The sequence below is a fragment of the Eumetopias jubatus genome, unplaced genomic scaffold (assembly GCF_037043125.1).
Source record: "Eumetopias jubatus isolate StellerSeaLion01/CBP00866 unplaced genomic scaffold, mEumJub1_p1.0 scaffold_14, whole genome shotgun sequence".
Taxonomy (NCBI): domain Eukaryota; kingdom Metazoa; phylum Chordata; class Mammalia; order Carnivora; family Otariidae; genus Eumetopias; species Eumetopias jubatus.
In genome coordinates this window covers 93,172,708-93,199,032 of record NW_028274820.1, presented here as the reverse complement: position 1 = coordinate 93,199,032, position 26,325 = coordinate 93,172,708, and the positions used below count along the sequence as shown (strand labels likewise).

Here is a 26,325-nt window from a genome sequence, read left to right as displayed (position 1 = left end):
AAGGCAGGGAAGGGAAATGGGGAGCCTTCTGTGATCCTCAGCAGGGTCAAGGTAGAACCCCAAAGACTGGTTGCACTGGAGATGATCCTGGATAGCCATGCACCCAGAGGGCATGGCTACAACCCTAATTTCTCACATACTCTGTAGGACACCAGGTCAAACTATTAATCTGTTCTGTGGAAATATAACAGCAACAAAAACATAACAGTTGGACATTTGGTATCATATAGAACAAATATCTATACACTGAATTTTTACGCTAGCAGCTGGTGGTTTTGGCACTAGGGGGATGCAGTTTCAGGTTTTTTTGGTGTAGAGAATAGCCACTTGCTGTCTGAGCTTCTGGGGTCATTTCTCACATTTTTGCTACAGAAATTTGTTCACTTGGTAAATACATTCTGACCACTAATAATAAAGCTGGTTGCTTTTCTGTTAAAAATTTGCACCCATTATTTTCTAAAATCCTAGGCTTCTTAAAAACACTAGTTTCCTTACGAAGGTTGACAGTTTTCTCTTTTTTTTATTTTGTTATTTTTAAAATTTTTTATTGTTATGTTAATCACCATACATTACATCATTAGTTTTTGACGTAGTGTTCCATGATTCATTGTTTGTACATAACACCCAGTGCTCCACGCAGAACGTGCCCTCTTTAATACCCATCACCAGGCTAACCCATCCTCCCCCCCCACCCCAGAACGCTCAGTTTGTTTTTTTTTTTTATTTTTTTTTCTTTCATACATTACATCATTAGTTTTTGATGTAGTGTTCCATGATTCATTGTTTGTGCATAACACCCAGTGCTCCACGCAGAATGTGCCCTCTTTAATACCCATCACCAGGCTAACCCATCCCCCCACCCCCTCCCCTCTAGAACCCTCAGTTTGTTTTTCAGAGTCCATCGTCTCTCATGGTTCGTCTCCCCCTCTGACTTACTCCCCTTCATTCTTCCCCTCCTGCTATCTTCTTTTTCTTTTTTCTTAACATATGTTGCATTATTTGTTTCAGAAGTACAGATCTGTGATCCAACAGTCTTGCACAATTCACAGCGCTCACCATAGCACATACACTCCCCAATGTCTATCACCCAGCCACCCCATCCCTCCCACACCCCCACCACTCCAGCAACACTCAGTTTGTTTCCTGAGATTAAGAATTCCTCATATCAGTGAGGTCATATGATACGTCTTTCTCTGATTGACTTATTTCACTCAGCATAACACCCTCCAGTTCCATCCACATCGTTGCAAATGGCAAGATCTCATTCCTTTTGATGGCTGCATAATATTCCATTGTGTATATATACCACATCTTCTTTATCCATTCATCTGTCGATGGACATCTTGGCTCTTTCCACAGTTTGACTATTGTGGACATTGCTGCTATAAACACTGGGGTGCACGTACCCCTTTGGATCCCTACATTTGTATCTTTGGGGTAAATACCCAGTAGTGCAATTGCTGGGTCGTATGGTAGCTCTATTTTCAACTGTTTGAGGAACCTCTATACTGTTTTCCAGAGTGGTTGCACCAGCTTGCATTCCCATCATAGAACCCTCAGTTTGTTTTTCAGAGTCCATCGTCTCTCATGGTTTGTCTCCCCCTCTGATTTACTCCCCTTCACTCTTCCCCTCCTGGTAACTTCTTCTTCTTTTTTTTTTCCTTAACATATATTGCATTATTTGTTTCAGAAGTACAGATCTGTGATTCAACAGTCTCGCACAATTCACAGCGCTCACCATACCACATACCCTACCCAATGTCTATCACCCAGCCACCCCATCCCTCCCACACCCCCACCACTCCAGCAACCCTCAGTTTGTTTCCTGAGATTAAGAATTCCTCATATCAGTGAGGTCATATGATACATGTCTTTCTCTGATTGACTTATTTCACTCAGCATAACACCCTCCAGTTCCATCCACGTTGTTGCAAATGGCAAGATCTCATTCCTTTTGATGGATGCATAATATTCCATTGTGTATATATACCACATCTTCTTTATCCATTCATGACAGTTTTCTATCACCTAATACTTACTTTGTATTCTGTTTATCCCTTTCCCTTAATAAAGATTTCAGAGACTCTATTGTAGTTCCTTAAAATTCCATGTGTTTGAGGTTGATGAGCTTCTTAATAAAAAAGATGCCTTAGAGAGGATGCTTGTCTGTGCCCCAAGAGACACTATGTGGCCTAAATTCAAGACCAAGCCAGATGGACTTGTTTTTTCTTTTTTATTCAAGTGTAATTAGCAGTGTTATATTAGTCTTAGGTGTACAATTTTATGATTCAAAAATTCTATACATCACGCAGTGTTCAACACGGTAAGTGTAGTCACTTTCTTTTTTCAATAAAGTGTTTGCTAAATCATTCTCCTGCAAGGCCTAGACAAATGACCAACCCAATGGTCATTAGTATCCCCAGCACCCATACTGTGGTCTCCAGATACCATTTCCAACTAAAAGGAACCAAAGCCTCTAACAATATGTCAAAACAGAAAGCAGGGGAGACAGCAGTGACTACTGTGATTGTATCAGCATGACTCAGGAATCAACGTGAAGCTCCTGTTGCCAAGATGGCACAAGTGGAGCATCACTAACAACTACTAGAACAGATTTTATGTTAAAAGCCCACGAATTCATAATGACACACAAACACACCACTCATTAGTCAACCTCTGAAGAATGCTAAGAAACTAAGTTACTACTCTAAAATTTAGCAACTGAAGGAAAAGAATTAAGTGTTTAACCTACCTTTCCTTTAAAACCAAAGAATAAATGAAGGAAGCCTTCGGTTTCTCTTCCAGTTAAGAAATACAGGGGCATGACAGAATGAGAACGTCATAGTTTTCCAAGGGCCGTAATATAATACAGAATCATGGCAGCGATCATTAATGGCCACTGACATCAGGAAAAAGAAAGACAACCAAACTCCTGTGCCTCCTGACTGAAGTACATACAGACATATGGATGAAAGTATTCTCATACCCCCTCACCCAATGGAACCTGAAATTAAATCAGCCTCTACATTTTTACTGCCAGTGTACACAAATTACAGGAGACAGAGAAGTATGTTAAATGACTTTATGAAGATGGTTGGCAAAAGGCAGAATAAGGCTTACTATACAGGACTAACACACTTTATCTAACAAATATGTTAAAAAGGGCAGAAAAAGAAAGCCACTGAAGTGAAGGGATAATTTGAGATTAATTAAAAGATAGGGTTGAGACAAATCAACCAAATGCACTGTGTAGGCCTTACTGGATCCTTACAGAAACAAACCACTGTTTTAAAGAAAGAACCATGACAATTAGCGACATTATCACTGGATGTTTGATGATATTAAGGAATTACTGTAAATTTCTTTTATATGTTAAATTAATATGGTGGTTACATTCATTAAAAAAATTATTTTTCCATGGAAATACTGAAGGTTTATGGATTAGATGATATAATACCTGGGAATAATTTCAACATAATATAGCGTGTGTATGTGGGGGAGTGTCAGGTTAAACATAAAATGAGTTCGTGACTACTAAGCTAGGTAATGTGTACATGGGAGTCTGTTATGTGAAACTGTCCCTTCTCTTGGTAATGATTAAAATTATCTGTAACAAAAAGTTTTTAAAAGTTTATCTTCAGCTATAAACTATCCTCAGAGCTCCAGTTTGATCACAGATGACATTACCTTAGTCTTACAGGCAAACTCAATCACATTCAAAACCAATTCTCTATGTACTTCCCTGCCCTCTTTCTCTCTATGAAAAGCACCACCATCCTGGTAGTGGGGTCCCTCTCACCTCCACATCCAATCAGGTATATCAAGTCCCGTGTGGACTGTAACTTCTCCCCTTCCTTTACTTATTGCCACTAGGCTAGTTCAGCCCTCATTACCTCTTGCCTAGTGCTTGCTTCATCCCACATTATCACCTCTCCTGTTTTCATTCCCAAAATATCCCTCCAAGTACCCTACTCCTGAACCAGGTTTAACAACCTCCCTAGCCTCACTTACCTAAAATGAAGATGTCAATTTGGACTATCTTTAGTTTAATTGATTATAACTTCTTCCTATTATTTTGTGACAAAACAGAGTAGATAAACTTAGCAAAACTAATTGATTATACAGAGGCATAAAGCAGCCTCTTAAATTTGTCCTTTAGATTAGAATCCCTTCAATACTCATCTCTTATCACCATCAATTCATATAGGATCATAACTCCACCCTGTTGATTTTTTATGTGGCTTTGCTTTTGAATTTTCTGGATTGAGCATTCACATGCACTACTAGAGTTCATCTGATGAAGCATAACTGGTGAGTGATATGACTAACAAAGTATATCTAGTATAAATATAATCACATATGAAGCAAAGTGACATGACACTCTAGTAGATAAAAAAAAAAATCACTGGTATTCACAGGGGAACTTTCAGAGGTGTTAAGTACTTGACACTGTATCTCACATAAATAACTGCATTTTCATGCTTTAAAGCTGGTTTCACAACAATTAGAAAGTTTATTCACTGCACCAAGCCCTGCTTTGGCCTTTGATGAACTGTGGATACTTTTGAAACAAAAGTGATATTTAAAAAAAATTTTTTTTGGGCACCTGGGTGGCTCAGTTGGTTAAGCGACTGCCTTCGGCTCAGGTCATGATCCTGGAGTCTCGGGACTGAGTTCTGCATCGGGCTCCCTGCTCAGCGGGGAGTCTGCTTCTCCCTCTGACCCTCCCCCCTCTCATGTGCTCTCTCTCTCTCTCATTCTTGCTCTCTCAAATAAATAAATAAATAAAATCTTTGTAAAAAAAAATTTTTTTTTTTTTTTTGAGAGAGAGAGAGAGAGAGAGCTCATGTGTGCACAATGGAAGGGGGGAAGGGCAGATGGAGAGGGGGAGAGAGAATTCCAAGCAGGCTCCATGCCCATACGGGGCTCAGTCACACAACCCCGAGATCATGACCTGAGCCGAAATAAAGAGATGGCTGCCTAACCAACTGAGCTACCCATGCACCCTCAAAAGGGATATTTTAGTTAGTAATGGCTATATTCATTTTAAATGAACCCTAAATTCCCACAGTTCCCCCAAGAAACAAAAAGCTGAAAATGAAAAGTACAGAAACTTAGCTATGTGATTCCTGAAGTGCCCTAAACATTACTTTTTTGATTTTTACATTTTAGATTAATAATCATTTTTTCCATTGTCAGATTCTGTTCCTTCACAGATCTTATGTTCCAAATTTAAGGAAATGCTTAGAGAAATCATCAATGAATCACGATTCAAAAGTAGACTAATACACTACACTTTAGTGCAGAATTAATCATAGCTCACCTCCACCAGAGTACTACAATCCACCCACCAGCGACCGGACATTTAGATTTAAAGGGCCAATAGAAATGTTCTACATGTGGGTTATGGAAGTGGGGAAAAAAGAAAAACATCATTGGGTCTCTAAATCCAACACCCTGGACAATATTACTAAATGAGGCTTTCAAAGAAATACGATGCAGAATAGAAGACGTTCTTAAAATGCAGAAACCATACTGATCAAAGACATGGGATTTGTCATATCATTATAGAGTTCATCATTAAAACAGAAAAAAATGAAAAAGGTGGGACTTGAAATAAAAAAATCTAATTGTCAATACACAGTAAAGTTACAAAAAAATGAAATACTGTCAAATATAGAATGGTTTTCTCTGAAGGGACAGGGAAGGTGGGAGTACAATCAAGGCTTCTGAATTGGTACCGTTTTATTCAATAAGATGAATTATTTATTATTCTTTATTACCTTTTAAAATATTACATAATTTGATAGACATAATGGTCAATGTCAGACACCTTTTTAGAGTCCTTCAACAATGCAGGCTGTCTCAGTAAGAGGAGGCAAAACATTTAAGACTTAATTAGTACACTTACCTGATTAGACTTTTCTACTGTACTGCTGGGAACCTCAGTAGTGTCCTTCACAAAAAAATTATCTATGATGTGTCTCTCTGCACATTCTTGGCTGCAAACTGGACATCGAATGACTCCAACTGGGGAAAACAAAATTGTGTTCTAAGTTTTCTTAGTTTGCACAGCATAATGATTTGATTGTATATAACTGCAAAATGATCACCACAATAAGTTAAGTTAACATCTGTCACCATGCATAGTTACAAAAGTTTTCTTCTTGTGGTAAGAATTTTCAAGATCCACTCTTCTAGCTACTTTCAGATATGTAATATGGCATTAACTACAGTCACCAGGCTGTACATTACAACCCAATGACTTATTCATTTTATAACTGGAAATTTGTACCTTTTGACCCTCTTCATTCTTTCACCCACCCATGACTCTTTACACCTCAGGCAACCACCAAATGAGCTCTCTTTCTAAGTTTTAATATAAATATACTACACACAAACGAGCACATCTCATTCAAACTGTAACTGGGTTCTTTTACAATGCCCACTCTCTTCAAAGTCATATCTGCTGTTACTTAACACAAAGCAATTCAGTTTATGTACACATATAGATATATCCCACACCTAGTTTATTTAATAATGAATAAAAGTTTATTTTAAATGAGATGCTCCTCCAATAACCTCATAGGCTGCTCTTTTTATTGTTTAGCAATTTCCCCTGGCAGGGGTTTTCAAAATCTCACGTGGAGATTTTTTTAAAAATAGAGACTTCGGGTTTTCTCTGGATGTACAGACCAGGATTTCTGAAAGGGGAGTACAAACATACTTGTTTTGCTTTAAATCTCCATGGGAGATTAAGAAACACTATTATGTTTCCTTTAACAAGTGCAAATATGTTCTTTTTGGGGAGGGGAAGAATAATCTTTCATAGTGCTTGGTAAAACAGTAAGTAATAACTATGAATGAATTAAAATCTAAATTTTTGATGAAAATTTTAAAATCTAATATTCACTTGATGCTATAATTTGTACCAAGGAGACTGAGATAAGGTTCCCAAGTACATTTTTTTTGTAAAATGAAATGCATAAGAATGAATATAAAGTAATCCAAAGGTCAATTTCATTTATATATACAAGCAATAAACAAATATTTAAATTAAAGAACACATTTTACAATAGCAACAAAATATACTGAGTACTCAGAAGTAATTGTTTTAAATATGTAAGGCCATTCTGGAGAAAAATGTTAAGCTGTATCTGGAAATCTTAAAATATATCTAAGTAAAGAAAAACCATGTCCACGATGGTAAAGATACCAATTCTCCCCGAACATATTTATAGATTCAATGCAATTTTAATAATCCCAAAAGGAATTTCAATAGAATTTTGACAAGCTGGGGGGATATGCCTACCAAGTAAAGGACTTATTCTAAAGCTATGGTAATTAAAATGGTGTGAAATTTATGTAAGGATTAAAAAAAAAAAAAGAACAGAATACACATACCAGAAACAGGCTCACATATAAGTACATTTTATACATGATAGATGTGGCACTGGAGATCAATGGGAAAAGGGATGAACTTTTCATGGTGCTACAGTTCTCCAAAGTGGGAGGGGGATGAATGAGATCACTACTCAATTAAAAATGAGAGTTCTTTTAAAAGATTAAGAACCTTAAAACTTTCGCAAAGAAATATAAGAGAACATCTGTGTAAACTTAGAGCAGGAATAAATTTCTAAAGCAAGAAACAAAAAGCAAGAGATTAAGGGAAAGATCAATGAATTTGATTTCATTTACATTCAGAATTACAGCTAGCAAAAAGATTACCATGAAGAAAGTGACAAGACAAGGTTCAAACTGGGAATGATATACCTAGTATGTGCTACTAACAAAGAATTAATAATAAAAATCTGCAAATTATGTGACAATGCATTTCACAAAAGAGTAAGATTGAGTAAACATATTTTTCCCTATTCCTCTATATAAATACAGCTAAAAACTCTAGGTGTTCTATATGAAACAATCATAAGAAGACTGAAAGGTAGAGAGAAGGCAGCAGACTAGCTAGAGTCCTCAGGACCCAAGGAACGACACAGTGGTGAGTTCACTGGATTTTCTTTTAGCCTCATATATTCCAAAGTGAGCAGTCACCATGGATGAAGTCACCGTCCTATGAATATCAACAGGTGTAAACAAATAAACAAAAAAATCCCACAGAAACCTGCTCTCTTTATCCTAAGGACCAGGAAATAGGCAGCCCACCAAGACAAAACTTTTAGACAGTAACTGCTCTACTCCACTCAAACACCACAGATAAAACTGTGCTCCTTTTCCCACCAGCAAAGGCCCAGTGGGAAGTCTAGACTTACACCCTGGCCAAGCAGAAACCAAGTACTCCAACGACACACTGCTGTGTCTGTCAGAGAAGACTGGTGGGGAGCTGGGGCTTTCATCCTTACTGGGCACTAATGAGGCCCCCTGCAGCATTAGCAGGAACAACGGGAAAAGCATGAATTTTGCCCTCCATGACAGTAATGAGGTACTGCTCTACCTCTATGCTGGGGAGGCGTTAAAAAGGATTATTGGACACTCAGAACTTTTACTACTGCCTACCAGTAACCTCCTCGGTCCCCACTCCTTAAATGGGTCAATGAAGAACAATGGGAAGTAGTAAACAGACACTCAGGCCCCTATTACCCAGGGAGCTAATCAAGAGGTAGCAAGAGACTTCCACACCATCCACCAGTAATAAGGAGGAGGCCCTCCCCTTCCAGATGTCAAGGGAGGCAGCATAAGGAACACAGACTTCAATTTCAACCTCACAGGAGACAGAAAATAAGAAATGTAACAGCAGAGACTAGTGGAATTGAAAACTGAAAAGTCAAACAAACAAAAAGCTGGTTATTTGAAAAGGCCAATGAAATTAACAAACCTTCAACAAGACTGAGGATGGTAAAGGAGAAGATACAATTTACCAAACAAAGAATGAAAAAGGGAAGAGCACTACAGATGATGTGGACATCAAAAAGTTAGTAGAGGAATACTAACACTAGTCACAGAAATTTAACAAGTGAAACAAATTACTCAAAAAGTGCGAACTACTAGGACTTATCCAGTATGAAATAATTTGAATAGCCCTACAGCTATTTGGAAATTGGCTCCAAACAAACTGAAATACTTAGGTGTAAACCTAGCAAAACATGTATAGGACTTTTATGCTGAAAACTATAAAATGCTGATGAGAGCAATCAAAAATCATCTAAATAAATGAAGAGACACAGAGTGTTCATGGATAGGGGTAATCACTGTAGTAAAGATGTCAATTCTCCTTAATGTGAGTTGTAGGTTTAACACAATTCCTAATACCCCAGCAACATTTTTTTTGTAGATATAGACAAGATTTCAAAATTTATAAAGAAAGGCAAATGTACAATAGTAGCTAAATCAATACTGAAAACAAGAAAGAGGAACTGTTCTATCTAATATCAAGACATTATATAGCTACTACAACAAAGAATATCTGTTACTGATCAAGGGATAGACAAAGATGAATTGTGAAGATTAAAAAAAAAACACCACTACACACTGGGAGAAAATATTTACAAAGCACAGATCTGACAAAGGATTCATATCTACAATATATAAAGAACTCTCAAAACTCAACAATGAAACAACAAACATCCCAATTAGAAAATGGGCAAAACACATGAAGAGACATTTCACCAACGAGGATATACACACGGCAAACAATCACGCAATAATAAGTTCCACATCACTAGCCATCAGGTAAATGCAAATTAAGATCAAGATGAGATACAAGCAGAAAGCTACTGTCACTACGTTTTATTTTGGATCTCTCATACATTCTCAGTGGGAATATAAAATAGTTTGGCAGTTTTCTTAAAAACTAAACATAACATTTATCATATGAATTATCAATCTCACTCCTGGGCATTCCAATGGAATAAACTTAAATCCACAAAAAATCTGAACACTGGCTTAATTCAGTGTTATTCAAAATAGCCTCAAACTTGAAAAGACCCAAATCCCCATAAAGAAGTTAATGATTAAGTAAACTGTGGTATATCCATACCATAGAATGCTAGTCAGCAATAAAAGGGAAATAACTATTAATACATGCAACATATTGAATGGATCTTAAGAGTATCATTCTGAGTGAAAAAAGCTAATTTCCAAAAGGTCACTTATGAATGATTCCATTTATGTAATATTCTCAAAATAACAAGATTATAGAGATTAGTGCTTTGCCTGAAGTTGAGGATGATGGAATATGGGGAAAGGAAAGGGTAGATATGACTACAAAGAGAGCTTTGGTAGGGATGGAATAAAACAAGAACACAACTGTCTTGATTGTGATGATAGATATATGAATCTACACATGTGATAAAGTGGCAAAGAACTATAGGCACTATTTTACCAATGTTAATTTTCTTGTTTTGATTTATACTAGTTACAGAAGATGTAATCATTGGGAAAAACTGTGTACCTTAGATCTCTCTGTAAATTCCCATCAATCTATTATCAAAATATAAAGTAAAAAACAAAACAAAACAAAAAAACCCTAAAATGAACTAACATTTATTTAGTGTTCTCCTTATATGCACTGCATTATCCTCATAAAGAAGAGGAAACAGATCAGAAACTCTGGTTTAACCTGATCAAGGTCACACAGCACTGGAATTATGATTTGAACCCTTGGCTGATGGACCCAAGTGCAGGCTCTGTACTACTACACTTTACAAAAATGTTTAGAAAACCATGGGTTAATAGGTCATGTCATTTTGATAGATAAGATATTAGTCCACGAATTAAGAATCCCATTTGTGGCTCTCTTTTCCTTCCTAGCTGCTTGAAGCTCAGTGGCCATCACGAACGACAAAATAACCACGTGGACCAGGAAGTCATGACCAACCGACTACTTCAGCAGAAATAGATGGTCACTGATGTTCTTCACCTGGGAAAGAAAGAAATTCTGGAAAAACTAGCCAGAATGTACAAGGCCACACCAGATGTCATCTTTGGATTCAGAACCCATTTTGGTGGTGGCAAGACAACTGGCTTTGGCATGATTTATGATTCCTTGGAATATGCAAGGAAAAATGGACCCAAACATAGACTTGCAAGACATGGCCTATATGAGATGAAAAAGACGTCAAGAAAACCTCAAAAGGAACCCAAGGACAGAATGAAGAAAGTCAGGTGGACTGCAAAAGCCAGTGTTGGTGCTGGCAAAAAGAAGGAGTAAAAATTCTGCAGTGACTTTACCTGTGGTGATTCTGCAGATTTTTCACGAGAGAATTAATAAACTAAGAACTTAAAAAAAAGAATCCCAGTTGTGTAAGGTGCTGAATTTGACCTAAATGAGTTTAAATCCAAAAAATGCTAACTTAACAATACCTTTTTAACCATAAAGTGAAGAGGAAAATGTAATTTTTTTTAAAGATTTCAATTTTTTTTTAAAAGGAATCTCTACACCCAAAGTGGGGCTCGAACTCACAACCCCAATCAAGAGTTCCATGTTCTACTGACTGAGCAAGCCAGGTGCCCCAGAAAATGTGACTTTTATTCAACCAACTCTGAGTACATTTATAATTCTTCTGCAAAAATTGGAAGACATTAGCATCTAGAATATATCCTTTCAGAAGCTGGAAAGATTAAGATCTGATTAACTAAAGAAAAAATAATTCTCTAAGAATTGTGGAGATTTTTACTTGAATCATTCATCACTGTGTGTTTAATGGCCACAGTTGCTTCTTTTTGTTATTTAGGTTGAAAAATTTTTAAGTGGTACATAACTTCCTTTAAGTCTGTTTTCAAATGTTAACCGTTGATGACACCTGCACCCCCACCCACCTTCCTACACAAATGATCCCCTTACCTTGTTCTCTTTTCCCTCCTGGCATTTATCCTTCTATTTATTTATGTTTATTATTTATTGTCTGGAGATCTCAAACAGAATGTAAATCCCATGAGGGCAGAGATTTTTCTCTCTCTAGTTCACCAATATTCCAAAGCACCTAAAAATGTACCTGGCATAGTGCTCAGTAAGTACTTGGTGAATGATAAATAAACTCCTTTTAATACACATACCCTATGATTCACAATTTCAACATTGAGAAACTCTCATACTTCAGCATCAGGAGATATGTTCAAGAACGTTCATCAAAGCATTTTTCATAAAAGCTCACAACTGGAAACAATCTGAATGTCCATCGACAAGAGAAACAAAATACTGTGATATATTCAAATAATAAAATACTTTACAGCAATGAAATCAATGCACTTTAACTACAGATGTCAACATGACTGAATTCCAAAAAATATTATATTGAGTGAATAAAGGAAGTCCTAAAAGAATACATTCACCATTTAAGTTCAAAAATCCAAATACAATCCAAATAAAATATTATATAGGAAAGCATACATAGATGATCAACTATAAAGAAAAGCCAAGGAAATGATTAGCACACAAGTCTGGACAGTGGCTAGGCCTAGGAAAAGGGAAAGCAGCAGCAGCTCCTCTTAGTACTAACTTCAACCCATCTATTGTTCCTGAACTAAACTGCTTCCAAGGCCTAAAAGCAAGGGGAGATGAATGGGTGCAAATGAGACCTGAGGCCCAGTGAAACACCTGCTGGCTTTTGTCAGACCTCTAACTCTAGACTAGTTACTAGATGACTAGTAACCCTCAGAGCAAAGCAGCTCTAGCAAATTAATTAAATATAATCCCCACCTTACAGATCAGAAAACTGACTACCATCACTTGCCCAGGGTCATAAAACTACTAAGTGGCAAATCTGGGATTTCAACCCTGCCTCATGACCCATCTTGTACACATTCCACACGGAACATATTTAAATAAAAGAGATAGAATATGGAGTTTAAAACCATATAGACCTAGCGTATTCCTCTTTATTGATTGCCCTATAACCCTTAAATCCTTTGAGCCTCTATTTCCTCTTCTGTAAAACAATAAATGATAATCATAATGATAATGATTACCATATTGAGAGTTTGCTGTGTTCCAGTTATTGTGCTAAATGTTTCACACTCATTAGAACAAATTTGAGGCAGGACTGTTATAAGGATTATATGAATAAGTGTATAAAAAGGGCCTAATGATGTCAGGCTGGTACTTGGCAAACCTGTGTATTATAATCTTTGTGCCTTCCAATTAAAATCAGGTAATAAGTGACTCCTTCTGAAAGGATCAGCATGACCTCATCTATCTGATTCCCTCAAAGTATGATCTGCTAATGCTATAAATGATTTCAGAGTCATAAATGCATGTTTACCTAAAAGTAACAACAGGAAAACAAACAAACAAATACATAAATAATAGTAACAATGGGACTAAATGTTGGGTGTATCTTAAATTTGTGTCTCTACCCAAACTTCATTCCAAGCTCACAATTCATTAGTACAAGGAAAACGAGACATAGTATATCATACGGTAAACAGCTGAATGCCTATATGCAGAAAGTTGATTCTTTTGACACACGATCCTGGGAAGAGTGGGAATACTGTGAAAACAATTCAACCCCCATTTCTGGAAAGGGAAAAGTTGAAATCCAAAAGACAAGCAGGGAGTCAACTTTATAATTTAAGACAAAGAGTAAAGCACATGGATCTCACTAGCTAATACCAAAAGTAAGAATATGGAGTATGTCCTGGGAAGAAACTAAGCAAGGAAATCACCTATTTACTGAAACAATTAACACTTCAGTATTATATTTTTCTGCATTTTAAAGGAAAAGGACTGAAGTTATATGTTCATTATCCATCTAGTAAGTTTCTATGTTTACTAAATGAAGTCATGAAACATGTTTGGATAATTATAAGGTTATAAAACATGAGTCATAGGAAATTAATGACACCATAAATTATACACTTATAAAAGCACGTGGACCTAAAATGAACTTACTAAGATTTGGTATTATTATTTTTTCTACAAATTAAATGTTTATGGCTTTTGGGTTCTGAGAGGAATATTATTTGCTATCTCCTTTTTGTGAAGTTTTAGTTTCTAAACCTAAGCATAATGCAGAGCTTATGCTTTGATATTAAGTACCAGGAATGACTGGCAACTCTGACTACTCATCTCCACAAAAGAAACATATGTGGATTTAAAGCCTCTTTATTAAACACTGTGGATCAGAGACACAAGTGAGTTGAATGATAGTATCATGAGATGGATCACCACCAATCAGGAAACTATAGTCCAATATCCAGTGGAGTTTTTAAAAGTAGAGGATACATACAGTGCAAAATAACGTTCTGTCCATGGTCCTATCAATACCATTGATGGCTTCCTATTAAGCATACATACACATGTATATAACAAAAGACCTAATTAAATACTATCTACAAGAAACCCAATTAATACACACACAGTTTAAAAAAGGAAAAGGATAGAAACAGATACACATTCAACAATAAACCCATAAAACCTGGAGGACTTTGTAATAATATCAGAGTACACAAAAGAACAAGAACTATTACCAGATATGTGGGGACAATGTATAACGATAAAGGGGTCAATTCCCTACAAGGACATATAATCCTAAATGCACATTTAATTAATTAACAGAGCTTCATAACACAATGTAAAAACTGATACACAGACAAAGCCACATGATAGAGATTTTAACTTTCCTCTCAGAAATCAGTAAGAGTAGTAGACTTAAAAAGGATATAAAAGACTTGAACAAAAGAATCAAATAACTTGATGCAACTGATGTTTTAAGAATGCCCAATGTTAGTAGAATGTATGTTCTTTAAGTGTGATTAGAATATTTACCAAGATATACCATATGCTGGGCAACAAAACAAGTATGAATAAATTAAAAGAACTAAAAACACACAAAATATGTTCCATGACCATAATGAGATAAACTTGGAAATTAGAAACAGAAAGAACTGGAAAATCCCCAACTCTGTGGAAATTGAACAAATGATTTCCATGTTAATGAAGAAAGGCATAAAAAAAAAAAAAAAATCAATGATCCAGGAAACTTCCATTCAAGAATCTAGAAAAATTGCAAATTAATCCTAAAGAAAGTAGAATGAAGGAAATAATGAGTAGAAACTACTGGAAAAAAAAAGAAGAAAAGAAAATGGGAATAAAGGAAAACACGGCAATGAAACTGAGGTCAGTTGGGGGGGGTTGTTAAAATTAATACTCTAGCTAGACTGATCAAAAAAAAAGAAAAAAATCAGAAATAAAAATAGAGGCCATTGTACAGATTTTGTGGACCTTAAAAAATAGTATGGGAATATTGTGATCAACTTGATTAAATATATTAATTTTTTGAAAGACACAATTATCCAAAATCTTAAAAAAATAGAAAACCTGAATAGCCCTGTATCAATTAAAGAAACAGATTTTGTATTTTAAAACTTTCCCAAAGAGAAAAGTCTAGCTCTAGAAGGAACCACTGGTGAATTCTGCAAACATTTTTTTTTAAAGATTTATTTATTATTTATTTTGAGAGAGTGAGAATGAGAGAGAGAGAGGGAGAGTACATGAGAGGGGGGAGGGTCAGAGGGAGAAGCAGACTCCCTGCTGAGCAGGGAGCGATGCGGGACTCGATCCCGGGACTCCAGGATCATGACCTGAGCCGAAGGCAGTTGCTTAACCAACTGAGCCACCCAGACGCCCAATTCTGCAAACATTTAAAGAAGATAATATCAACTCTAAACAACTCTTAGAAAACAGAGAAGAAACATACTTCTTGTCTTATTTTATAAGGCCAGTAATGCCCTGATACTAAAATCAGATGCAGTCATTACCACGACAGAAAAGTACAGATCAGTATGTCTCAAGAACAAAAATCATTACGAAAATATCAGAATATCAAGTTCAGAAACATATAAAAAGGATAACCCATCATGGTTAAGTTTATTACAGAAATGCAAGGTTGGTTGAGCATTCAAGTCAATTAAAGTAATTCACTGTATTAACAAAATAAAGGAGAAAAGTCATATGATCATCCTTGAAAAATTCAGCACCCATGTAAGATAAACTTTCAGCACCCTAGGAATAGAAGGAAACTTCCTCAACCTGATAAAAGTCATATATGAAAATCTTGTACCAAACATATTTAATGATGAAATAGTAAATGCTTTCTGGTGTGACTTGGAAGAAACCAATGACTTCCACTCACAACTTCTATTCCAAGCTGTTTTAGTTAGTGCAAAAAAGTCAAAGATAAAGAAATAAAGGGTAAACAGGTTAGAAAGGGAGAAGTAAAATTGTTTCAAGTCACAGGAAACATAATCACCTATGTAAAAAATTGTAAAGCATACACACATAAAAACAAAACAAAGACAACACATGAAATACTTAGGAATACTTTTAACAAATTATATGTAAGACCTGTATAATGAAAATTAAGAAATAAAATTAATGATTTAGAGACATTAAACATGTTCCTGGATTGGAACATTCAATATGGGTAGGATGTTCCTTCTCCCCAAACTGAGCTAAAGATTCAGTGGAATCCCAATTAAAATCCCAGCAGGATTTTTGTAGAAACTGACAAACTGATGCTAAAATTTATATGAAAATGCAAAAGGACCAAGAATAGCAAAAACAATTTGAAAAATAACAAATTTGGAGGACTTACAAGATCTGATTTCAAGACTTACTATAGAGCTACAGTAATCAAGACAGGATGATATTTATGTAAGGACAGAAATAATAACAATGGGACAGAAGGGACTCCAAAAATAGACATATACATATAGAATATAAAACAAGTATTTAATCATTGTCTCAAAAAGGATTGAGAGCAAATACAACTAAGGATTTTATAGAAATGATAAATCCTACCAAGAGAAATCATCTTAAAAGCAAAGAAAAAAAGATGGATTATCAAACAGGACAAAAGTAAGACTTATTACCTACCTCTCATCAACAATGGAAATCAGAAGACAGTAGAAAGACATCTTCCAAGTGTTAAATACAATAATAATTGCCTTGCCAGACCTCTAAACCCAGCAGAAGTATCTTTAAAGATCAATTAAGATGCACTACTTGAGAGATAAACAAGTTTATAATATATGATCTGGCCAATCAACCTCAATACTATTCTACTAGCAAATCTACTAGACATTCCTTGCTTCCTGATGGGATGCAATATGAAGAATATAATAATATTATTATCTAACAAGGTTCAACCTGAACTTAATCACCTAAACTTCTAGTTGAGAGGAATGACTTAAAGAGCCTATGAGGAAACACCACAGAAATCCAGAATGCAAAGTATTTTACAAATCCAACTGATTGGTTCTTTCCACCAGGTCCAAATAATAGAAACAGGGATAGGAGAGGGAACTATTCTAGATTAAGAAAGACTTAAGAAACACAATAACTAAATGTGGTTAATCCTTGACTGGATTCAGGTTTGAACAAAACAGCCATAAACAAATTTTGAGGACAATATGGTAAATGTGAAATTTCACTTGACTTAGAATGTTAGAAAATAATAGTTATTTAGTTACCCATGGTAATGATGTGAGATTATCCAGGCGGATTGTTCTTATTTCATGTTAAGGTATTTAAGGATGAAATGCCAAATCAAATCTGTGATTTACTTTAAAATAGCAGTAAAAATGGGGCACCTGAGTGGCTCAGTCAGTGAAGCATCTGCCTTTGGCTCAGGTCATGATGTCAGGGTTCTGCAATCAAGCCCCACATCAGGCTCCCTGCTTAGTGGGGAGCCTGCTTCTCCCTCTCCCACTCCCCCTGCTTGTGCACTTGGTCTCTCTCAAATAAATTTAAAATCTAAATAATAGTAATAATAATTAAAAGTAAAATAAAATAAAAAATAGCAATAAAAATGGCAGCAAAGGATGTCAAAAAAACCCCCGGCAGCTTCTGGGCTGCTATCTCCCCAAAACAAACATTAAGCTGGAAAAACACTATCTGCATTATTTCAGAACTCTGGAGCTCACTCAGAAATTTTATAGCAACCAGAGAAATGCTTAATAGAGACAGATGCTGCTGAACTTTGGTACAAGAGCTGCTTGGGTAAACCAATTGCTATGCCTCCTTCCTTAATCCTGTTGCAATGTAGGGACAGCAGCCTGCATTCCTCAAGTGGCTGGCTGGTTCCAAGGTGGACAGTAAAGACCTTGTACTCTAAAATTTTAGAGTTGTGTGATTTGGGTAGTATGAGGTTCCCTGAGGGTCAGCTAGGATGCCTGGCTTTATTTAGCACCCCCAGGAAACAAAAGCTTCCTTGGTGGCATCTATCAGAACATCTAAAGAGGCATATACACTTAAAAAAAGTCCATACATTAAAAAAAATAATAATAAAACAATAAACCTCTGAGATGTCACAGGCTGAGTGCCAAGATAACAGGTCAGTAATAGGCACAAGGAAGGCTTTGAGAAAACAGTTTAGAAAAGTCACTATACAAATAGACAACTGAAGACCTCAACAAGCAACAAAATCAATTCCTGAAGAGAACCTGATTTCCAGAGTTACCACAATATGCTTGCTTGAAATGTTTAGTTTGCAACAACAAAAAAATTACAAAGCATTCAAAGAAACCAGGAAATATAATTCATTCATAGGAAACAAGAATTTGACAGAAATGGCAGATCTGAACAGGAAAAAGAAATAATCAGCAATCCAGTATGAAGAGAAGAATGAAAATAATGATAAAGTTGAACAGAACCTGAGGGACCTGCGGGATAATCCAAAAAATAATGGTGAAAAACCTCCTAAATTTGATGAAAGACATGAATCTAAGAAGTAGGGGGGCTGGCGGGGGCGGGGGGCAGATGGAGGGAACTCCAAGCAAGTTAAACACAAAGAGATCTGGTTATTATGGTAACTCTAGAACTCTGACGGTCCCACTGCTGATGGATCGCTCATTTTTCCTTGTTGACAGAAGAAACAGTTCATTTGTGACTTTTCCAAACTATACTGCAAAGTATGTATATATTCCTTATTGACTGTAGTCACTGAAGTTTCTGTTCCATGCGGTCTGGTGGCCAGCTGGTAACCAGATAAAGATTTCCTTAAGTATCTAGCTGCAAAAGGTGAAGGAGGTACTATCATTTTAAATTTCAGCAAACATCAATGTCCAGTCCTCAGGAATCTGTCAGATCAAATAAAACACACAACCCGAAATTTTTGGAGCCCTCCACCAAAAAGCAACAGCCCCTCCCTTCAATCAAACACTCTCCTGTATCTTTTAAGAGTTTGACCAAGGTCCAGAGTCTAAAATAGTTGATTCTAGTCATTTTCACCACTTTATTGGTTGTTTCACTGAAGAGACCGACCCCTATGAAGTCCTACTGTGTAATTATGCATGATGTCACTTTGACTGGATCAGAATTTAAAACTACTGTACATCAAACAGCACTATCAAGAGGGTGAAAAGACAACACACAGAAAGGGAGAAAAATATTTGCATATCACGTATTTAATAATGCTTTAAATATCTAGAATATACGAAGAAACCCCACAACTCAACAACAACAAAAATTCAGTACCAGGCAAAGGACTTGAATAGACATATCTCCAAAAAAGATACACAAAGAACAAGTAAGCATATGAAATGATTCTCATCATTAGTCATTAGGGAAATGTAAATCAAAACCACAGTAAGATACCACATCATACCACAAGAATGGCTATTATCCAAAAAAGGAATATAAGTGTTGCAGAGGATGGAGGATGTGGAGAAACCAGACGCCCATACACTGTAGGTGGCATACAGCAAATGAAATTCTGCCAATGCAGGGGCCGGAACAAGATGGTGGAGGAGTAGGAGACCTGGATTTCGTCTGGTCTCAGGAATTCAGCTGGATAGGGATCAAACCATTCTGAACACCTACGAACTCAACAGGAGATCAAAGAAAGGAATAGCAACAACTCTCTGAACAGAAAAGCGACCACTTTCTGGAAGGTAGGACGTGCGGAGAAGTGAATCCGAGGCGATATTTGGGAGGATAGACGGCAGGGGAGGGAGCCTCCGTCGGCTGCTTCTTGCAAGTGATAGAGCAGCGGAGCACAAAATTAGAACTTTTAGAAGTCGGCTCCGCTGAGGGACATTGCTCCAGTGGCTAAGCGGGAGGTGGAAACCTCACAGGGCAGTGTGGTCTCAGGACCCTCGGGGTCACAGAAAGACCAGGGGTGCCTCAGTGCGGCAGAGCTCCCAGATATCGGAGCAGGGAAGCTGGCTGCAGAGATGGAGCCGAGGCGCGGGCTCTCAGCTCGGGGTGGCCATAAACTGTGATCCGCGGCCCAGTCGGGCCACTGCTCCTCCAGCAGGGACCCAACAGGCGGCAGATCCGGGGAGACTCCCCTTCCTCCCCCAAAAGGAGCGGCGCGGAAGCGCACCGCAGGGATCTGCTGGGTTTGGAGGCTCCACACCGAGTCAGGTGCCAGAGATAGAAACGCTCGGTCACAGGCTGGGTGAGCACAGAGTGTGGCCGGAAACCGGGGAGACAGGAGTGGTTGACTGCTTTTCTCTGGAGGCGCACTAAGGAGCAGGGCCCCGAGTTCTCGGATCCTCCAGGGCAGAGACTGGGAGGCCACCATTTTCACTCTGGTCCTCCAAAGCTGTACTGAAAGCTTGCAGGGAACAAAAGCTCCTGAGAGCAAACCCGAGCAGATTACATAGCCCGGACCCGGAAAGGGCAGGGCAATTCTGCCTCTGGCAAAGACATTTGGGAACCACAGCAAAGGACCCTCCCCCAGAAGATCAGCAAGAACAGCCAGCCAAGACCAAGTTTATGAGAACGGCAGAACTCCAGCGCTAGGAGAATACTGCACATAGAATTCCTGGCTTTTTTACCATGATTCTTTAGTCTTTTAAAAAGTTAATTTTTTTAACTTTTTTTTTTGAATTTTTCTTTTTCCCTTTTTCAACCAACATCTTATCAATCTCCTTTTTAAAAAAAAAACATTTTTACTTTTCATTTTTAGAGTCATATTCTATCCCTCAATAGTAGTTACCCTTATTTTTGGAATATATATATAAGTTGTCGTCTCTTTAAAATTTTGAGATACATTTTCTTCTAACAGATCAAAATATACCCTAAGTCTCTAGTGTGTGGCTTTGTTCTAGTCTCCTGCCTGATCACATTCTCTCCCGCTCCTTTTTTCTCTTTTTTTTTTTAAATCCTCTTCTTTCTTTTTTCAAACTTCTTATCAATTCCTTTTATAAAATTTTTTATAATGTTCATCTTTACAGTCATGTTCCATCCCTTCATTGTATCAACTCTTAGTTTGTACATTTATAAGTCTTTCTCTAAAATTTTAGGAGGCACTTTCTTCTAACAGACCAAAATACACCCAAAATCTAGTGTGTGGCACTGATCTATGCACCAACCTGATCATATTTGATCATATTCTGTTTTTTTTTGTTTTGTTCTGTTTTTGTTTGTTTTTATCTTTTTCTCTTTTTTTCTCTTTCTTTTTTCTTTCTTTCCCTTTCTTTTCCCCTGGTTTCAGGACTTTTCTGATTTGTTTAGAGTATATTTTCTGGGGACATTGTTACCCTGCTAGTATTTTGTTCTCTCATTCCGCTATTCTCCTCTGGACAAATGACAAGATGGAAAAAATCACCTCAACAAAAAGAACAAGAGGAAGTACTGTCTGCCAGGGACCTACTCAATACGGACATTAGTACGATGTCAGACCTAAAGTTCAGAATCATGATTTTAAAGATACTAGCTGGGCTTGAAAAAAGCATGGAAGGTATTAGAGAAACCCTTTCTGGAGAAATAAAAGAACTAAAATCTAACCAAGTCGAAATCAAAAAGGCTATTAATGAGGTGCATTCAAAAATGGGGCACTAACTGCTAGGATAAATGAGGCAGAAGAGAGAATCAGCGATATAGAAGACCAAATGATGGAAAATAAAGAAGCTGATAAAAAGATAAACAACTATTGGATCACGAGGGCAGAATTCGAGAGATAAGTGATACCATAAGACGAGACAACATTAGAATAACTGGGATCCCAGAAGAAGAAAGAGAGAGAGAGGCAGAAGGTATATTGCAACAAATTATAACAGAGAACTTCCCTAATGTGGGGAAGGAAACAGGCATCAAAATCCAGGAGGCACAGGGAACCCCTCTCAAAATCAATAAAAATAGGTCAATACCCTGACATCTAATAGTAAAACTTACGAGTCTCAGAGACAAAGAGAAAATCCTGAAAGCAGCTCGGGAGAAGAGATATGTAACCTATAATGCTAGAAACATTAGAATGACAACAGACCTATACACAGAGACCTGGCAGGCCAGAAAAGACTGGCAAGATATCTTCAGAGGACTAAACGAGAAAAATATGCAGCCAACAATACTATATCCAGATAGGCTGTCACTGAAAATAGAAGGAGAGATAAAAAGCTTCCAGGACAAACAAAAACTAAAGGCATTTGCAAACACGAAACCAGCCCTACAAAAAATATTTAAAGGGGTCCTCTGAGCAAAGAGAGAGCCTAAAAAGAGCATAGACCAGAAAGGAACACAGACAATATACAGCAAGTCACCTTACAGGCAATACAATGGCACTAAATTCATATCTTTCAATAGTTACCCTGAATGTAAATGGGCTAAATGTCCCAATCAAAAGACACAGGCTATCAGATTGGATTAAAAAAACAAGACCCATTGATATACCGTCTGCAAGAGACTCATTTTAGACCCAAAGACACCCCCAGATTGAAAGTGAGCAGGTGGAAAACCATTTACCATGCTAATGGACACCAAAAGAAAGCTGGGGTGGCAATCCTTGTATCAGACAAATTAGATGTTAAAGACTGTAGTAAGAGATGAGGAAGGACACTATATCCTACTTAAAGGGTCTGTCCAACAAGAAGATCTAACAATTGTAAATATCTATGCCCCGAACATGGGAGCAGCCAATTATATAAGGCAATTAATAACAAAAGCAAAGGAACACATTGACAACAATACAATAATAGCGGGGGACTTTAACACCCCCCTCACTGAAATGGACAGATCATCTACGAAAAAGATCAACAAGGAAATAAAGGCTTTAAATGACACACTGGACCAAATGGACTTTGCAGACATATTCAGAACATTCCATCCCAAAGCAACGGAATACCCATTCTTCTCTAGTGCCCATGGAACAGTCTCCCGAATAGATCACATCCTAGGTCACAAAACAGGTCTCAACTGGTACCAAATTATTGGGATTATTCCCTGCATACTTTCAGACCACAATGCTTTGAAATTAGAACTCAGTCACAAGAGGAAAGCTGGAAAGAACTCAAATACATGGAGGCTAAAGAGCATCCTACTAAAGAATGAATGGGTCAACCAGGAAATTAAATAAGAATTAAAAAAATTCATGGAAACCAATGAAAATGAAAACATAACTGTTCAAAATCTTTGGGATGCAACAAAGGGAGTCCTAAGGGGAAAGTATATAGCAATACAAGCCTTTCTCAAGAAACAAGAAAGGTCTCAAATACACAACCTAACCCTATACCTAAAGGAGCTAGAGAAAGAATGGCAAATAAAGCCTAAACCCAGCAGGACAAGAGATATAATAAAGATCAGAGCAGAAACCAATGAAATAGAAACCAAAAAAATAGCAGAACAGATCAACGAAACTAGGAGCTGGTTCTTTGAAAGAATTAACAAGATTGATAAACCCCTGGCCAGACTTATCAGAAAGGAGAAAGGACCCAAATCAACAAAATCATGAATGAAAGAGGAGAGATCACAACCAACACCAAAGAAATACAAACAATTATAAGAACATATTATGAGCAACTCTATGTCAGCAAAGCAGATAACCTGGAAGAAATGGATGCATTCCTAGAGATGTATCAACTAACAAAACTGAACCAGGAAGGAAGAGAAAACCTGAACAGAATTATAACCACTAAGGAAATTGAAGCAGTCATCAAAAATCTCCCAACAAACAAAAGCCCAGGGCCAGATGGCTTCCCAGGGGAATTCTACCAAACGTTTAAAGAATTAATACCTATTCTCCTGAAACTGTTCCAAAAAATAGATATGGAAGGAAAACTTCCAAACTCGTTTTATAAGGCCACCATTACCTTGATCCTCAAACCAGACAAAGACCCCATCAAAAAGGAGAATTACAGACCAATATCCTTGATGACAATGGATGCAAAAATTCTCACCAAAATACTAGCCAATAGGATCCAACAGTATATTAAAAGGATCATTCATCACAACCAAGTGGGATTTCTCCCTGGGCTGCAAGGTTGGTTCAACAGTCGCAAATCAATCAACGTGATACAATACATTAACAAAAGAAAGAACAAGAATCATATGATCCTCTCAAGAGATGCAGAAAAAGCATTTGACAAAGTACAGCATCCTTTCTTGATCAAAACTCTTCAGAGTATAGGGATAGAGGGTACCTACCTCAATATCATAAAAGCCATCTATAAAAAACCTACAGCAAATATCATTCTCAATGGGGAAAAACTGAGAGCTTTCCCCCTGAGGTCAGAAACGCGGCAGGGATGTCCACTATCATCACTGCTATTCAACATAGTATTAGAAGTCCTAGCCACAGCAATCAGACAACAAAAAGAAATCAAAGGCATCCAAATCGGCAAAGAAGTCAAACTCTCACTGTTTGCAGATGATATGATACTTTATGTGGAATACCCAAAAGACTCCACCTCAAAACTGCTAGAACTCATACAGGAATTCAGTAAAGTGGCAGGATATAAAATCAATGCACAGAAATCAGTGGCATTCCTATACACCAACAACAAGACAGAAGAAAGAGAAATTAAGGAGTCGATCCCATTTACAACTGCACCCAAAACCGTAAGATACCTAGGAATAAATCTAAACAACGAGGCAAAGGATCTGTACTCAGAAAACTATAAAATACTCATGAAAGATATTGAGGAAGACACAAAGAAATGGAAAAACGTTCCATGCTCATGGATTGGAAGAACAAATATTGTGAAGGTGTCAATGCTACCTAGAGCAATCTACACATTTAATGCAATCCCTATCAAAATACCATCCACTTTTTTCAAAGAAATGGAACAAATAATCCTAAAATTTGTATGGAACCAGAAAAGACCCCGAATAGCCAGAGGAATGTTGAAAAAGCAAAGCAAAGCTGGCAGCATCACAATTCCGGACTTCCAGCTCTATTACAAAGTTGTCATCATCAAGAAGTATGGTACTGGCACAAAAACAGACACATAGATCAATGGAACAGAATCGAGAGCCCAGAAATGCACCCTCAACTCTATGGTCAACTCACCTTTGACAAAGCAGGAAAGAATGTCCAATGGAAAAAAGACAGTCTCTTCACCAAATGGTGTTGGGAAAATTGGACAGCCACATGCAGAAGAATGAAACTGGACCATTTCCTTACACCACACACAAAAATAGACTCCAAATGGTTGAAAGACCTAAACGTGACACAAGAGTCTATGAAAATCCTAAAGGAGAACACAGGCAGCAATCTCTTCGACCTCAGCCGCAGCAACTTCTTCCTAGAAGCATCGCCAAAGGCAAGGGAAGCAAGGGCAAAAATGAACTATTGGGATTCATCAAGATAAAAAACTTTTGCATAGCAAAAGAAACAATCAACAAAAGCAAAAGACAACCGACAGAATGGGAGAAGATATTTGCAAATGACGAATCAGATAAAGGACTAGTATCCAAAATCTATAAAGAACTTATCAAACTCAACACCCAAAGAACAAATGATCCAATCAAGAAATGGGCAGAAGACATGAACAGACATTTTTCCAAAGAAGACATCCAGATGGCCAACAGAGACATGAAAAAGTGCTCAATGTCGCTTGGCATCAGGGAAATCCAAATCAAAACCTCAATGAGATACCACCTCACACCAGTCAGAATGGCTAAAATGAACAAGTCAGGAAACGACAGATGTTGGTGGGGATGCGGAGAAAGGGGAACCCTCCTACACTGTTGGTGGGAATGCAAGCTGGTGCAACCACTCTGGAAAACAGTATGGAGGTTCCTCAAAAAGTTGAAAATAGAGCTACCATACGATCCAGCAACTGCACTCCTGGGTATTTACCCCAAAGATAGAAATGTAGGGATCCAAAGGTGTACGTGCACCCCGATGATTATAGCAGCAATGTCCACAATAGCCAAAGTGTGTAAAGAGCCAAGATGTCCATCGACAGATGAATGGATAAAGAAGAGGTGGTATATATACATAATGGAATATTATGCAGCCATCAAAAGGAATGAGATCTTGCTATTTGCAACGACGTGGATGGAACTGGAGGGTGTTATGCTGAGTGAAATAAGTCAATCAGAGAAAGACATGTATCATATGACCTCACTGATATGAGGAATTCTTAATCTCAGGAAACAAACTGAGGGTTGCTGGAGTGGTGGGGGTGTGGGAGGGATGGGGT

General features: G+C 37.4%; 1 protein-coding gene and 1 pseudogene across 2 annotated transcripts in view; one reads left to right on the top strand and one right to left on the bottom strand.

Annotated features, from left to right (window-relative positions):
- The window catches only part of TRIM24 (tripartite motif containing 24), a 120,405-nt gene that overhangs the window by 56,096 nt on the left and 37,984 nt on the right, over positions 1 to 26,325 (bottom strand). For both annotated transcript variants that reach the window (XM_028106292.2, XM_088018626.1), the window contains exon 2: positions 5,912 to 6,030. In XM_028106292.2, the coding sequence (XP_027962093.1) occupies positions 5,912 to 6,030 (119 nt within the window). The remainder of the gene's footprint in view (positions 1 to 5,911; positions 6,031 to 26,325) is intronic.
- LOC114211670 (small ribosomal subunit protein eS24 pseudogene) lies at positions 10,800 to 11,167 on the top strand (annotated as a pseudogene).